The sequence below is a fragment of the Populus alba genome, chromosome 12 (assembly GCF_005239225.2).
Source record: "Populus alba chromosome 12, ASM523922v2, whole genome shotgun sequence".
Taxonomy (NCBI): Eukaryota; Viridiplantae; Streptophyta; class Magnoliopsida; order Malpighiales; family Salicaceae; genus Populus; species Populus alba.
The window spans coordinates 1,878,075-1,894,285 of NC_133295.1; the positions used below are offsets into that span (position 1 = coordinate 1,878,075).

Here is a 16,211-nt window from a genome sequence, read left to right on the forward strand (position 1 = left end):
CTAGGGGCCGGGCCATCCACAATATGGAGACCCAAAAACCCTAAATATTGTAGCTCCTAGCTCCTCCTCCTCTTCTTCTATATATATGGAGGTTCCACCTCCTCTATCCAAGCATTGAGGTGAAGCAGTGTCCATGGAAGAGAGATCAAGAAATGGGCATGTTTTTGGAGAAGCAGACATGGCGTGGTATTGATCCAGCTCATCTTCTGTATTTGCATCAGAAGTTCTTCGCTGAGGACGAGCCGAATCAATATCACTCTTGTATGCTTCCTTCTCTCATCTTTTATTTGTTTCAAGTGTAGAAGAAACACACTTTTAGCTACTATTTATGATTCCTGATGGTGTTAATTGATGGAGTTGCTTTCTTGAACATTTTCCCTACTCTTTTCTTTTTCTTCTCTTCATTTTCTTTTGAATGAATTTGGTTAACGTTTTGAGATGGAAAAAATAAATATAATGAAAATGTATTCCCTTGTCTTTATTATTTTGGAATGATAGAGATTTATTTCAAATTTCATTCAAATTGGGATGCAGTTCTTGACTTGATTAATTCTTCATCGTCTATCTTGTTGGATAAAAATTAACGAATTTGATTTTTAGTATATAAAAACTGAACTTATTTACAGTGCTAAAGACATTTATTTCTAAACAAATATAGATAAGAAAGTTTGAAAAATAATTCTTTAGAAACCAATTTCTAGAAAATAAACTTTAATTTTAATCAAATTTAAGATTAGTGAGATATATTACCTGCTTAATTTTCTAACAAATAGGCAATAAGCTAATTAATATCATGAGTTGAGCTACAATTAGTGTATTTATTTGGTAAAATGACCTTGATTAGTATGCCTGAGCAGTATACTTTGCCGTCCAAGCTATAGACTAACAGACATTTAGCCTATTGGCGCTCATATATTAAGCTCCATTACTGATACCCTCGTTAGATTATTGTCTGATTGCGGATTTGAAAAATAAAACTCCGTACCATGTACAAATTAAGAAGATAATGCTGTGCTTTCTGCTAAATTTATTTCCTGAGAATCTGAAGATGACTTTGAATGATGGAAGCATCAACAGGAAAGTTTAACTGTTCATTAATTCATGGCAAGCATTATGGTATAGTGTGAGAAGATAAGATTCTTAATTCATAAATTAATTAATGGGTTTTATTGTAACCAATAAAGAACATGGCTGCTTTGACAACCATAGCCACCAATGCCCGTACCTGCAGGTAATTTTCTTTTCAATATTAAATATTTAATACTCGGTCAAATCTTCTAGCTGTGTGTTCCATGGAATCTAATTATATATATGTGTGTGTGTGTGTGTGTGAACTCCATGCGTGCAAAACAAAGCAGAGCTTGAATAAAAAAGAAAAGAAAAAAGGGAACAGCTACAACAACAAATTATTGAATCAAAGAGCTATTTCGATACAAGTACTTAGATATAAAATATCAAGTAATGCCGTAAAAACATAAACCTTTGTTATTTTGTGTTAATATAAAAAATAAAAGTGATATGAACCAAATTTATGATAATTAATATTATCTTAATTAAATTTAAAACGGGGGGTGTGTGTGTGTGTATAAAAGATGAATAATAAAAAAATACTTAATTTAAACCGTTAAAAATGAAGTGTTAAAAATAATTTTATATTAATTTTAGTAATTTTGCATGGGTAATAAGATGGTTGTTGGGGGTGGTGGTATTGCATTTTATAAAAAAACAAAAAGTTTGGGTGAGTTTTTTTTGTGATTTAACTGAGTTTTTAAAAAATTAAAATTTTTTAAATTAAATTTTTAATAATTTTAAAATTTTTTTATATATTGATATTAAAATTAATATTTTTTCTAAAAATATTATTTTAATATATTTCAAAATAAAAAAATACTTTAAAAAATAAATAACCAACATTGTTACAGTTACTTGGCGCCTGTTCCACGACAACGTCCACCACGCTCCGGGCATAATTCCCATACCCGCACCGACTAACTTCACTTCATAGACTATCACCTCATGATTCTCCACGTGTCCCATCATATACCATAACATCTTGATTCTATTACGTGGCAAGACCTTATAGATCACATGCACAATAACCATGGTGTAGTGACACACAGTGTTCGTTGACTCCAAGTCTTCGGTTATGTGCTAGACCATAAAGAACGATAAATTGCTAAAAATAAAAATAAAAGACGAAGAAGAATTTCTTCCCATTTTCTTTCGCTGCCTGCTACCCTCTCCCTATCTTCATCAAACCCTAAAGTTTTAGCTCTGCATTGGAGACTCTGCTGGTTTTTCTTTCGGATCATCAGGTCAGTTTTCTTTCCGTGTGTGTTTTAAGGGGTTTGTTTGGTTGCTGAGAAAGTTGGCATAACAGAATGTATTAATATGTGTTTTGTTTCGAGTTGGACTGTTTAATTTTTTGATTAGGAATAATTAATTAGATTAAATTTCTAATCAAATTATGACAGGTTTCATATATACATATATGTAGTATGTATGTACCTTTCTTTTTATTTTTTTCATTCTTTGGTTTTTTCTGTGCTTGCTTAGTGATTTATTAGTGAAAGATTAGAGGAAATTTGCTTCATTGTGTGCCAAATCTGATTATCTAGACATCCAATGTGCTGTTTTATACCTAAAACAAAGTCTTGGATGTTATGTTGGATGTTTTAACATGTAAAAAAATTATTTATAACTCATTTTTTTTATTTTTGGGTTTGAAATTTACACAAACTCATGCTATTTTATATTTAATTTTTATCAAATAAATAAAAATAGTAAAATTCGAACTCATGACTACTTGATTATTAAGGCTTTAATATTATCATATGAAAAAACCATTTCAACCCATTAGCTTAAACTATTAAATGAGGTCGATATAATTTATATTATTCTCTAATCAGACATGATTATTTCCATTTAGAGACTACAAATTCAAGAGAAGGAAATTAAAGAAATTTTGAAAATAATCGATTTTGTCTTAGGTATGCGTTCTTGATTTAGATTCTTGAGTCTTAGCAAACATGCATGGGTGTGTTTGTATGTTTGCGAGCGCTTGCAGAGAAATTAGTTGAGACTTTGGAACAAGGATTTCTTTATGTATGCAATCACGAGTTTTAAATTATATTTTTAAAAAATATCAGTTAATGACATTGCCAAAATCTTTCAGTTATGACTAGAATATGATGATCCATGAGATTGTTTTCGAACCTTACTATTAGTTCAGCTGTTTGAATTTTGAGAAGAATTTTGATTTCGTTTTCCCCTTTGTTGGCAAGTGAAACAAGAAAAATTCATCTGGTGTATATTTTCATTATATCTGTTTACATTTGCTCTCAAAGTTGTGTTGTTTGGTTGAAGAAGAATACGTCTATTGTCTAAGAAAATTTTCTGAAACTGATTGCAGACACAGGTACTTTCTTGAATGTGAGTTTGATTTGTGGCATTGCTGTCGGAAGATTTCAAGAAAGCGTTGGACTCTTGAATCGTTAATTTTGCGACTTTTAGGTAACTTGATAAGAGTTGCTGATCTATCTGTAGGTTTTCCTTAGTAATGAGATGGCAAGGGAAGTTCTTGTCAATGCATCAATCGTTTCAGTATCGGAGTTGCTTTCACATACTGTAGTTTCCATATTTGACACAGTACATGCAGCCAAAGAAGTGCTAATTCAAAAGGAGAATTTCAAGAGATTCTTGACGTACTTGGAGAAGACAGCATATTTCTTGAAAGATTTAGCAAAGTTCAACCTAGACCATTCTGAGAACTTGAATAGTGCCGTAGAGATTCTAAATTGTGAGGCTAAAGTTGCTAAGAGGCTAGTTGTTGAGTGCAGCAGCAAGAACAAGGTCTATCTCTTACTGAATTGTCGAAAAATTGTCAAGCATTTAGAGGCGTGCACGAAAGAGATCGGTCGTGCCTTGAGTCTCATACCTCTTGCCTCGTTAGATGTTTCATTGGGTTTAGGTAATGAAATCAGCAAGCTATGCAAGAATATGCTGGATGCAGAATATCGAGCAGCAGGATTGGAGGAGGAAGTCTTGGGAAAGATTGAGTGGGCAATAAAGGAGGGAAATGTAGATCAATCTTGTGCAAACAATTTATTGGCTAGTATTGCAAAAGCTGTTGGGATCTCTGGTGATCGGTCAGCTTTGAAAAGGGAGTTTGAAGAATTCAAAAACGAAATTGAAAATTTCAAGCTAAGAAAGGACATGGCAGAAGCTACACAGATGGAGCAGATCAGTTCGTTTCTTGGAAAGGCTGATGCCACTACATCTTATGAGGAGCGAGAGAGGAAGTACCTTGACAAGAGAAATTCTCTGGGTAGACAAACTTTGGAACCTCTCCATTCATTCTTTTGTCCAATTACTCAGGATGTAATGGTTGATCCTGTGGAAACATCCTCTGGTAAGACATTCGAGAGAAGTGCAATAGAGAAATGGTTTGCAGAAGGGCACAACCTTTGTCCCTTGACCTTCACTACCTTGGACACTTCGGTTTTACGACCTAACGTAACTCTTCGTAGATCGATTGAGGAGTGGAAGGAAAGAAACAACTTGGTTATCATTGTTTCCATTAAACAAAAACTTCGATCAAATGAAGACCAAGAAGTCCTTCAATCATTGGGCAAGCTGCAAGATCTGATGGCAGAACGAGAGATGCACCAAGAATGGGTGATGTTGGAGGACTATGTGCCAGTTCTTACTGCACTTCTTGGTGCGAGAAATCGTGAAATAAGAATCCATACCCTGTCCGTCCTTTGCATCCTTGCAAAGGGCAGTGACCACAATAAGGTACATCTGAAGACCACAGTTTAATTGTTCATCATTGATAAGATAAAAAGAAAAAAACCTGAACTAGCCATGTAATGTTCTTTGATGGGTCATCCTGTAAATAATCTCACTTTCTTATTTTGTTCTTTTAGCAACATAAGGTAGGATGATACTTTGTCAATTCTGAAGAAGATGGATGCCCTCAACTTTCTCATAATTCATCTTTATATATATGTGTGTGTGTGTAATTTTCAGATGTTTTATCAAGTTGAACATACTATTTTGGCAGGAAAAAATTGCTGAAGTAGATCATGCACTTGAATTTATTGTTCGGTCGCTTGCACGCCAGATTGGGGAAAGCAAGTTAGCCTTGCAGTTGTTACTTGAACTATCAAGAAACAATGCGGTGCGAGATTTAATCGGAAATATTCAGGCCTGTATTTTTCTCCTAGTGACCACATTAAACAGTGAGGAAATTGAAGCTGCCAGAGATGCAGGAGAGCTTTTGGAGAATCTGTCTTTCCTTGATCAAAATGTTATACAGATGGCAAAGGCTAACTATTTTAAGCCATTACTGCGGCTTCTTTCTTCAGGTATGCTTTTATAATGGTATTTATATTTCTTCAATGATGAATCTAACAACAGGTGTGCTACTCAGTTGATTTAGCTTTTTGCAATGATTAAAAATTCTTATCGTCAAGAAATCTTGGTCATTCATATGCAAGCTTTATTCTGATAAATATCACCGAGTTCAAATGTCTGACCAATGTTTATATTTCCTTGAGAAATTAGTGATCAGCAGAGGATAAGTTTCTACATGATTGCTTATTAAGATGTGTGTTTAAGGTTGTTTGTCTATGTTCTTACCTAGTAACCTTTTATCAAGATGATGACGATTAGTTTCTTGTCACATGATGCAGGGCCAGAAAATGTTAGAATGGTCATGGCTGAGACATTAGCAGAAATTGATTTGACTGATCACAATAAATTATCCTTGTTTAAATATGGGGCACTAGAGCCTCTTCTTCGATTTCTCTCGAATGATGATTTAGAAGTGAAAAAAGTGTCTGTTAAAGCTCTTCAGAACCTTTCAAATGTACCAGAAAATGGTCTTCAGATGATCAGAGAAGGTGCAGTTGGACCTCTGTTTGAAATTCTTTATCGACACAGCTTATCATCGCCACGTTTGCGCGAGCATGTTGCAGCCATAATTATGAACCTTGCCATAGCAACCACTTGCCAAGAAGCTGATCATGAGCAGATCTCATTACTGGAATCCGAGGAAGATATTTTTAAGCTCTTCTGTCTAATTTCCTTGACGGGTCCAGAGATTCAGAAGAGCATTCTTCGAACTTTTCTTGCAATGTGCCAATCTCCTTCCGGTGTAGAAATAAGAGCAAAACTGAGACAGGTATGCAATCCTTTGAGCACTTTTAGTATCAATGAAAAGAACTCTGACCTTAGTATATCCATGGCACTTTTAGATAATCCAATGCCCTTCTGCATACCCAGATTTTCTTTTCTGATCTTGGAACAAATGATCAAAAATCATTTTTGTATGAAATTGCCTATTCCCTCATTTTTTAATGCTTTTGTTATTTGTAGCTCTCTGCTGTCCAAGTATTGGTTCAATTATGTGAGCATGATCATAGTATAGTACGGGCAAATGCCATGAAGCTGTTCTGCTGCTTGACAGAAGATGGTGATAACAGCATCATTTTGGAACATGTGGGTCAAAGATGCATTGAGACCCTGGTCAAGGTCATTATGACATCAACTGATGTGGAGGAGATTGCTGCAGCCATGGGTATTATTTCTAATCTTCCTGATGACTCAAATATAACTTTGTGGCTTGTAGATGCTGGGGCAGTTCAGGTCATTTCTACCTGTCTCACTGATGAGAGCAGAAATGCCTCACACAGAAAGCAGATAACAGAGAATGCCATTAAAGCTCTTTGTCGTTTCACTGAGAATCAGGAGTGGCAGCAGAGAGTAGCTAAAGTTGGAATTATTCCGGTGCTTGTACAATTACTGGTTTCTGGAACTGCTTTGATGAAACAAAGTGCTGCCATTTCACTTAAACAGCTTTCTGAAAGTTCAAGTTCCTTAAGCAGCCCGGTGAAAAAACGCGGTCTTTTCTCCTGCTTGGCTGCACCAGTCACATGCTGCCCTGTACATCAGGGAATTTGTACAGTGGAATCTTCCTTCTGCATTTTAGAGGCTAATGCAGTGGAACCCCTGGTGAGGATGCTTGGAGAAGCTGATCTTGGAGTCTGTGAAGCTTCATTAGATGCACTCCTGACATTGATCGATGGACAGAAACTACAAAGTGGTAGTAAGGTGCTTGCTGAAGCAAATGCCATTGTTCAAATTATAAAGCTACTGAGTTCACCTTCTGCCAGGGTGCAGGAGAAAACACTGGGGGCTTTAGAGCGAATCTTTCGACTAATTGAATTCAAGCATAAATATGGAAATTCAGCCAAGATGTCATTAGTTGATATAACACAAAGGGGAAGCAGTAGCATGAAATCCCAAGCAGCTAAATTACTTGCTCAATTGAATGTTCTTAATGAACAATCCTCTTATTTCTGATTGTTCATCTGAAAGATTTCCGTTCTTTTTACACATGTATTTAACATTTCCTTCTGATAACTTGCCTTTACACCAAGTTAATTAAATTAGAATTTAATTCTTTCACATATTTTCTGTCATGTTTCCAAATTGTATCCTACTTGTTATTCAGAAACCTTTTGCAGTCATCGACAAGACTAGATTCGTCGACCTCGGATAACTACAACGAAGGTTCTGCAAACATATAGAAGATACCCAGTTAGATGGCAAGCTGTTGTGCTAGAAAAAAATAACCATACGTAAAAGACAAAAGTATCCCTAAACCAAAACCAAAAGCTATTTTATTTTGAGTGTAGATCTTCTGTTAAATTAGTAATTTAACAGTATAGAAAAAATCGAAAAAACGATAAAGCCCTCATTCCCCTGTTTAAGAAATCTTGCTGAAAAGGCTTAATTATTTTGGAGTTAATAGCAAAAGCATGATTTCCGATGAATTCACTCTTGGTTCGCAATAACAATCTGAGCCATTATGGTTTTTTGTTTTTTTTTGAAAAAAATAAATATGGATAGAGTCTCCATCCAAAAGAGTTCTTGTGCAAGTGAACACCATTCCTGAAATCACTTCAAACTCAAACATGAAAGTCCAAGTAGAGATTTTCCGTCTTTTGTGTCAATAAAGCGGAACTAATGGAGACAATCTGTTTTAAACTGACTAGGTGGTCTCAGATAGTACAAGCATTTGCCTGGAAGAACAGATAATGAGACAAAGAATCATTGGCATTCCTCCTTGAAGAAAAAGTTGCTCCAAGATGAAGGAATGTAGTCTTTGTCCATTCAATAATAACTAATGATTCCAGTGAAAATAACAATAATATCCCCACCCCCGAGGCCATGGATTTTTTTGAAAGAAAGGTAATATGGTAAAAACACTATTTAAAGTCACGATGTTTTGGATCTTAGAAAACAATGTTTGAATAATACCTCCTGGATTTTTCTTAATTAATCTTCTCAATGAATGATTGATGTTGTCCCAATAAATTTTAATGAATATATATATATATATATATTTTAAAGAAAAAATATGGATAGAGGGTCTCCATCCAAAAGAGTTCTTGTGCAAGTGAACACCATTCCTGAAATCACTTCAAACTCAAACATGAAAGTCCACATCCACTTCGGTTTTTCCTTCCAATACTTGGTCTGAAACTACAGTAGTTCCAAAGATAATGATCTTCTGGAAGAATTTAATCCATTTGATTGCATAATAAAAGGAAATCTTCAACAAAGTTTTTCATCTAGGAACCCGTTATCAAGCACAGCAGCAACCAGCTGTCTGTATGTATTTACAGAAGTACATATTATTGTTTCGAAAACGGGGCAAAAGGAGCGTAAAAATATAGAGTTTGATCAGAGAACTGGGCAGCCATCTACAACGATCCCTTTGGCAGTTGGACAGCTAGCCAAGAGGCATCCTTCTGGGTTGTTCGAATTGCTTCCCCACCATGTCAGGCCAACATCCCAGTATCCGAGAGCGAAAAAGATCAACAGAGTCATAAAGGCTGTCCCGGCATCAAGGCCACCGGAGAGCACGTAATTATAACGTTTCCACCATTCTGTTCGATATCTGAACAGAACATATCCAGAGAGGAATCCAACAACAATCCAACTGGTGTAGTTCACAGCAGAAGCTGGAGGCATCATTGATGTTGCTCCTAGCAGGACTGGCATGTGAATGAGGCTGATCCATTCCTTTCTCGGGAACGCTTTATGGAAAATCCAGACTATGAGGGGGGCTACAGCCCCACCGAGAAAGAACCAGTTGACACCTCCATATTCGCCAAGGTTGCCGAAGATTCTGCGCGGTCCAACCAGCCCCCATATGACAGAAGCATCAAAAAACACCCTGTCCATCGGGCATTTCCATGGGCCGTTGTCATGACTACAAAGATTGGGAATGGCATCCATCATCCACCAGGCAGTTCCTAGGTATACGAGTACAGCCACAAGTGTTCCTACCACCTGCGAAGTCATTATGGTCACTGTTGAACCTTGTGCATCATGTTATGCACTGATTTGAAACTCACAAAAAACTAACCTGTGCTATGAACATTGATCTAGGTGGAATTTTCATGTAGTGCCCTAGCTTAAAGTCTGCTAGAAACGTTAGAGCTTGAGTCATGCTTATATATCCATACACCTTGAAGCACATATTAGCAACCGGCCGCTCTGGATACATGTACCCTATAATGTATTCCGTGATAATGTTAAGACCTGGTTGCTGTTTGCCCGAAAGAGAACAAAAATATCAGGATATTATGACGGGGTTGCACTATAACTGAACTTAGCTTGCAAGCACAAGTCTGAACATTTTTACCTGATTTGTGGTGGCACTGATGATACCGATTGGCAGGGTGAAGAAAAATGCGATGGCGCAAGCTAGCAGAACACCCCACCAAGGCAGTTGAAGTGATTCATTGTAATGCTCACAAGCAAAGATTATAGCGGCAATGTTTATGACAAGGATGATGTAGAACCACCATGTGGGAACTGATTTGTATTTCTTCATGAGCCTTGTATGAACATCAATTTTCCTTCTGCCCCCAAAGGCCCTTTTGCTTTTCCATAGGTCACTGCATGTGGCAGGTACAAACAGAAAACTTAGAACACACAAGACAATAGCTTCATCTAAAGGTTGATATGTATGTGATGGAGCTTATTACCTTCCATTAAAGAGTAGGACATGCATAACGGTAGCAGAAAGTGTGGCAAATCCAAGGCCATAAGTCATAGAAAAGAAGGTGCTCATGTGTATTGGCCCAAACTTTGCATAAGCATCCCGATCCAGATGAAACTTTGAATTGATGATGTTAAGGATGTCGTACTCCTTACCCTTTTCCGTAAAAAGCTCATTTGAATATAATGGAAAGTTCTTGGCATTGTAGACATTGAGCCAGTAACAGATGGGTGTCATCGCATACATTATTAGGGTAAATCCAACAGCAATATTGGCAGTAGCAAACCATGGACTAGCTAGTGGGCTTCCAAGATAAGCAGAAACTGTAGCCCAGTCAAACCCTACAGCGCCTATTCCAAGTCCTTGCAAGCCTGAACCTAGCTGCTGAACCAGAACAGACTTGGAACCAAGCCAACATACCCAAGAGAAGGATGTTAACATAGTGAAAAGATAACCAGGCAAGACATAGTATGCAAAGCTGCAAGTCATGACGAGGAGAAAGAACTGGGTACGAGTTGTGTAGCCTTTCAGTCTTTTCTCTTTCTCATGTAGAGCCCTGCATTGATCATAGATTCAGACAAACAATTAAAGATACAGCCATGCTATAAATACAGCAGCCGATTGATTAATACAGATTGCAAATACACATAATTACCTGAACAGAGACACTTGAACCAGATTAGATGGCCACCACATTTCCCCTGGCTCTACCAAATATCTCCGGAAAAGACCAGCCCAACCAAATCCCAGTACCTGGAATATATCCATAGAGCAACTAAAAGATCATCAGAAACCATTCTATGAACTTTCTGCAAAAGGGCATTCAAGAGCATACAGAAATACTCGTATGTTAATTCAACCGTGCGAAGATCTGACAAGGAAAAGGAAACAAACCTGAGTAGTAATCATAACAAACAAGGCGGGAACAAAAGTCAGTTTCCTCTTGTAATATAGCTTAACAGCAGTGAGAATATGCGTAGCATAAACAGTTCCAGCACCCGAATTGGCAAATATTGTGATCAGAACATGTTCCTTAATATTAAAAGGTCCAGGATTCATGGTAAACTCCCAGCTTGTGCCCTCAAAGAACTTGCGAGTGGTCAGTTTTTTAGCCATTAGATGCCCCAATGGCACCACAGCAATCTGTGCAGAAATAGACGAAATGAACATCGGTTGTGTCCTGTACCAGAAAAACTGGTTTACAAAGGACAGGAGGATACAAGAACCAAGACCAAGAACCCACATTCTGAACGTCAAAACAGGCAAGGTGGGGTCATCAGTTTTCAGAACAGTAAGATCTACTTGCTTTACTGGACACTCCTCTTCATCCTCTATTTCCATGGCCTGAACCTCATTTGCCCCAGCCATGATCTCAAGATTCGCAGATAGTGAATGGCCAAGAACTGTTTGTCTTTGCTCTTGTATAAAAACGAGTGTAGTGTAAGTATCCGCTAGAAGAGCTCTAGCATTTTGTGAATGGCCAAGAACTGTTTGTCTTTGCTCTTGTATAAAAACGAGTGTAGTGTAAGTATCCGCTAGAAGAGCTCTAGCATTTTAAGGAGATTATTAGCAGAATATAAGGAAAGATTCTGCTTAAAGGCCACCTAAGTGTGAAATGGTCAGCACAAGGATTCGATGAATTTTAATGGATTCGGATATTTTGCAGACCTTATTATGTGACCTTAGAAAATAAAGGCACAGTGTCACATGCCTTGCTATCTTGTACCTATTCACTAACAGCTTGGTCCACTACCTTTATTTTCTAGGAGTATATCCGGGAGTTGGGAGTATCATTTTGTTGTTTTTTTAAAGTTTATTTTTATTTTAAATTATATTAAAATAATATATTTTTATTTTTTAAAAATTATTTTTTATATCAGTCCATTAAAATAATATAAATATATAAAAATAATATTAATTTAAAACAAATAAAAAATTTCAAATTTTTTTTTTAAATACTATTTTTGTATCCAAATTAAAACCCACCCCCCCCCCCTTTTTTTTTTCTTTTTTTTTTTTTATGAGATAAAGATTATGCATGTGTAATTAAAAGGAAGGTTTTCTCTCGACATACGTATAGAAATGTCAGGAAAGTCGAAGACATATAGGCATATAGTCCATAGATTCCATGGCTTCTATGAAGTCCAAGTACAGCCTTATCTTTACGACTCAGACAAAGGCCCACAGTTCCCACCCATTAGATTCCTGAAAACAAATTCTCTTTGACATTTATTAGCTTCATTCATTTGTCCTAATCCCTCATCCACCAACTGTTTTAATAAATAAACTCAATTTATTTATTAATTAAATTCAAATCAGATAATTTAATTACAATGAAATAAAAAAATAGAATTGTACTTATCCATGCAAATCATTTTCAACAACGAGTACAAGAATATTGAATTGCTTTCACACCATATTAACAATTTCTAAACTATTTTTGAGTTTTTCACCTTTTGCATTCACATAGCAATTCATTTCAAAATACTTTTTAAACAAGTTGATAGATAATTATATTCGATTAATTTTATTTATAAATATATTTTTTCATCCTTGTATCTCTTTAAATATAGGTAAAAAAAAAAGAAGCATCTATTGTATTTGTTTATACAAAGATCAAGAACTAAGAACATCTATCACCTAGGTGAATCAAAGTAAGAACTCTTCTAATTCAGTTTATGTTTAAAAATTTTGATTTTTTTTTTCAATTCTTAAAATATTTATTGTTCATGCAAAACAGTTAGAGCGTATAGTCGAGGGAGCATATTAATCATCATTGATTATCTTATGACACAAACTCTCCTTGCTTTCTAATAACGAAGGTTTCTTAAAACGTGATGACTTCAATAGGATTAACGGCGAGACATCGTAAAGACTTGGATGAGCTATAGCTAGGTTAAGATTTTATCAATATATTTTTTATTGGTTTTTATGTAAAAAAAATGTAATTCTCGAATGAATTATAAAAAAATTCTGAAAATTTACATAGAGTTTTTTAATATAATGTTTTTCGCTTAAGTTAAAATTTCAGAACTTTTAAAGAAATTCAGAAATTTAATGAAAAAACACAGTTTGACCAGTTTTATATTATTGAGTGTGGTTTTCAATTCGACCATCAGATTAAGCTAAATTTTACAAGGAATCTTAAAATATATTGAATAAAATCTAGTTAAAATTTTAGGATGAATGGAGCTTAGTAGTGTTAACAAAAAAAAAAAAAACTGTCAAATAAAAGCAAAACCACTCATTAAGAGTAAAATGGTTATTTGCCATTAAAAAATAAAACAAATAAGCTCTTCTTTCTTTTTATATGTTGTTGACGGGGAAAAAGCATAATAGGCAAAGAAAAAAAAGAAAAGGGGAGAAAGAAAAAGAGAAAAGTAAGGGAAAAACATAAAAAAATCCAAGAAAAAAATAAAAAAAAATGAGAATAACTTTATAAATTTACAAAGTCTAACTTATATAACATTAATCTAAGAAAGAATCAAGTGAAGGAAGGAGGAATTGAGAAAGGAAAAAAATTTAATTACTTTGTTTTTCAGTTGACATGAGATTGCTATTTTATCCCGGTTGAGGGGTTATTACAATATCAACTCAAATTCAATTATAGATGAATTATATTTCATGAAATATCAAAGGATGTAACATCAATAATCAATTTATTTTTTACTTTCAATTCAATTTTATGTACTTTCAAATTTATTTTTTTAATATTTTAGGTAGTGTATTTGAATTAAAACTTTAATATTAATTGCAAAAATTCATGTACATAAATTAATAATTAATTTTAAAAAATATTTATATATTTATTTAATAGCCTATGGGAGGAAATATTTTCTGGCTCCACCCTTGAATACGATCATTCTCTTTTAAAAATTGTTAGACTCTTCATGAATGATCGATTGAGGTTATCCCAGTAAATTTTAGAATTAAATATTACTTTTCCCCTCATTAATTAATTAATTGGAGAAGGATGCAGAGAGTTAAATAAAAATATATTGAAGATTCTTTGCAAGAGTTTCTATCAGGGTGCAATGATCATTTTAAGGCTCTATTAATGGCCTCATTGATGTGTCCTGATCCATCAACCATCAGCAATTTTTTTAATAAGAAAGCTGTAGTCATTTTGGACTCTTGAATATCTAGCATTGAAAAATTAAGAAAGATTTTACAAAAATGAATATAGTATATTCTTCATTTGTACTTTTAATCCACATAAAAATATATCTTTTTCTTACTTTAAAAAATCACTGCTTATCAGAAATATGCTACATAATTTTTCATAATAAAATAATTTTTAAAATTAATTAAGATTAGAAAAAATATTTCTCATTAACTATAATTAACTTACACCAAGGCAAGCATCCAAATTAACTCTCTTTCTCTCTCTTTTTTATTTTTATTTTTTATAATGAGATAAAGATTATGTGCAGTTAAAAGAAAGGTAGTTTTCTCTCAACATACATATATGGTCAAGAAAATAAATGCTAGGAAAGTTGAAGAGATATAGCCACAAAGTCCATAGTTTAAATTTCCATAAATTACATGGCTTCTATGAAGTCTAAAACCCGGTTTGTTTTTACATTTTAAAAATATTTTTGAAAAAAATTTGAATTTTTTTTATTTTTTTCACTTTAAATTAATATTTTTTTGGTATTTTTAGATTATTTTAATATATATTTTTAGTTAAAATCATTTTTAAAAGCAACCATAACCACATTCCCAAATAGGTCATTATATACAACCTTTATCTTTACAACTCTAAGTGTAGCCATATGATTTTTTTTTTTTTTAATGTATGATCAATCTAAATCGACTTGTTATTCTCGGTTCATGGGGTTAACCTAGACAAAATATTCCTATCTTAATTTTAAAAAAAAATTAAGAAAAAAAACTATTTGAGCCTCAATCTATTACCATGTCTCAACTATTAACACACACCACCAAATATAGTTCGAGTCTTAAAAAATCAGAACGACATCACGTACCTTTAATTAACACGCATCTAATTCTTTTTCGCACACAAAACAGAGCAGGTCACACTCTCTCATTTTTCACTCTCCTACATCCCTTGTGTTGTTCTTCACCTACATTTACTAATTTAAATATAAGAGGGTGTTATGTTCTAATAGGAAATTTGTTTTTGCAGGAGACTGTGAAAGTCGCCTTGTCAGCTCATCCATCAATTGTGAAAAGGCCCGAATATAATTCGAAGTTTTATCGAATTCATCAAATGGGGTTTTAGAGATTTTGATATTGTATTTGTTTAAGGATTTTGATTATATTTTTTTTCAATTCTTAAAATATTTATTGTTCATGCAAAACAGGTATAGCGTATAGTTGTGGGAGGATATTAATCATCATTGATTATCTATAAATTTATTAACACATAAACTCTCCTTGCTTTCTATAACGAAGGTTTCTTAAATTAACACATAAATGGGATCATTCTCTTTTAGAAATTGTTAGACTCTTCATGAATGATTGAGGTTATCCCAATAAATTTTGAATTAAATATTATTTTTCCCCTCATTGATTAATTAATTGGAGGAGGATGCAGAGAGTTAAATAAAAATATATTGAAGATTCTTTACAAGAGTTTCTATCATGGTGTAGTCATTTTGGACTCTGGAATATCTATTAGCATTGAAAAATTAAGAAATATTTTACTAAATAGATATAGTATATTTTTCATTTATATGAAATATTTTTTCAAGTATGGCGCGCGTGTATTATTTATGTGGATTATTTTAATTTTTTATAAGATATATATAGACTCCATACATATAAAATATTTATTAATTTTTTTATATGAGATAATTATATATAATTTACACATGTATAAAATGTTTTTAAAGTTTTTAATGTTAGATGTTAAGATTCTCATTTTTTTTTTTTTCAAGTTTACTTGCATTGATTCGTATCATGCCAAGTTTTAATCATTATATTATAGATAACATCATGTCTTTTCATGGATGACAATATCTAAGTCTATTCAACATTCTAATCAAAAGTTTCCAAGCACCTGACTTTTCTTCGAGTTCACACATACAAACGATAATGAAAGATTTTAATCATCTAATATTCTCAATGGATGCAGAGCTTTTTTATATATAACAAGATATAATTT

General features: G+C 33.8%; 2 protein-coding genes across 2 annotated transcripts; one reads left to right on the top strand and one right to left on the bottom strand.

Moving 5' to 3' along the window:
* The first annotated feature begins 1,922 nt into the window (after positions 1 to 1,922).
* On the top strand, positions 1,923 to 7,475 carry LOC118035919 (U-box domain-containing protein 44). Its single transcript, XM_035041588.2, has 5 exons — positions 1,923 to 2,315; positions 3,413 to 4,797; positions 5,066 to 5,369; positions 5,697 to 6,187; positions 6,382 to 7,475. The coding sequence occupies exons 2-5, from the start codon at positions 3,565 to 3,567 to the stop codon at positions 7,366 to 7,368; spliced, it is 3,015 nt and encodes a 1,004-aa protein (XP_034897479.1). The 5' UTR covers positions 1,923 to 2,315; positions 3,413 to 3,564; the 3' UTR covers positions 7,369 to 7,475.
* Positions 7,476 to 8,579: 1,104 nt separating this feature from the next.
* On the bottom strand, positions 8,580 to 11,575 carry LOC118035920 (oligopeptide transporter 9-like). The gene is made up of 6 exons (XM_035041593.2): positions 10,976 to 11,575; positions 10,737 to 10,834; positions 10,068 to 10,637; positions 9,722 to 9,977; positions 9,443 to 9,625; positions 8,580 to 9,366 (listed from the first exon to the last, which is right to left on the bottom strand). Exons 1-6 carry the CDS (start codon positions 11,447 to 11,449, stop codon positions 8,755 to 8,757), a joined length of 2,193 nt encoding a protein of 730 aa, XP_034897484.1. The 5' UTR covers positions 11,450 to 11,575; the 3' UTR covers positions 8,580 to 8,754.
* Positions 11,576 to 16,211: the final 4,636 nt, after the last annotated feature.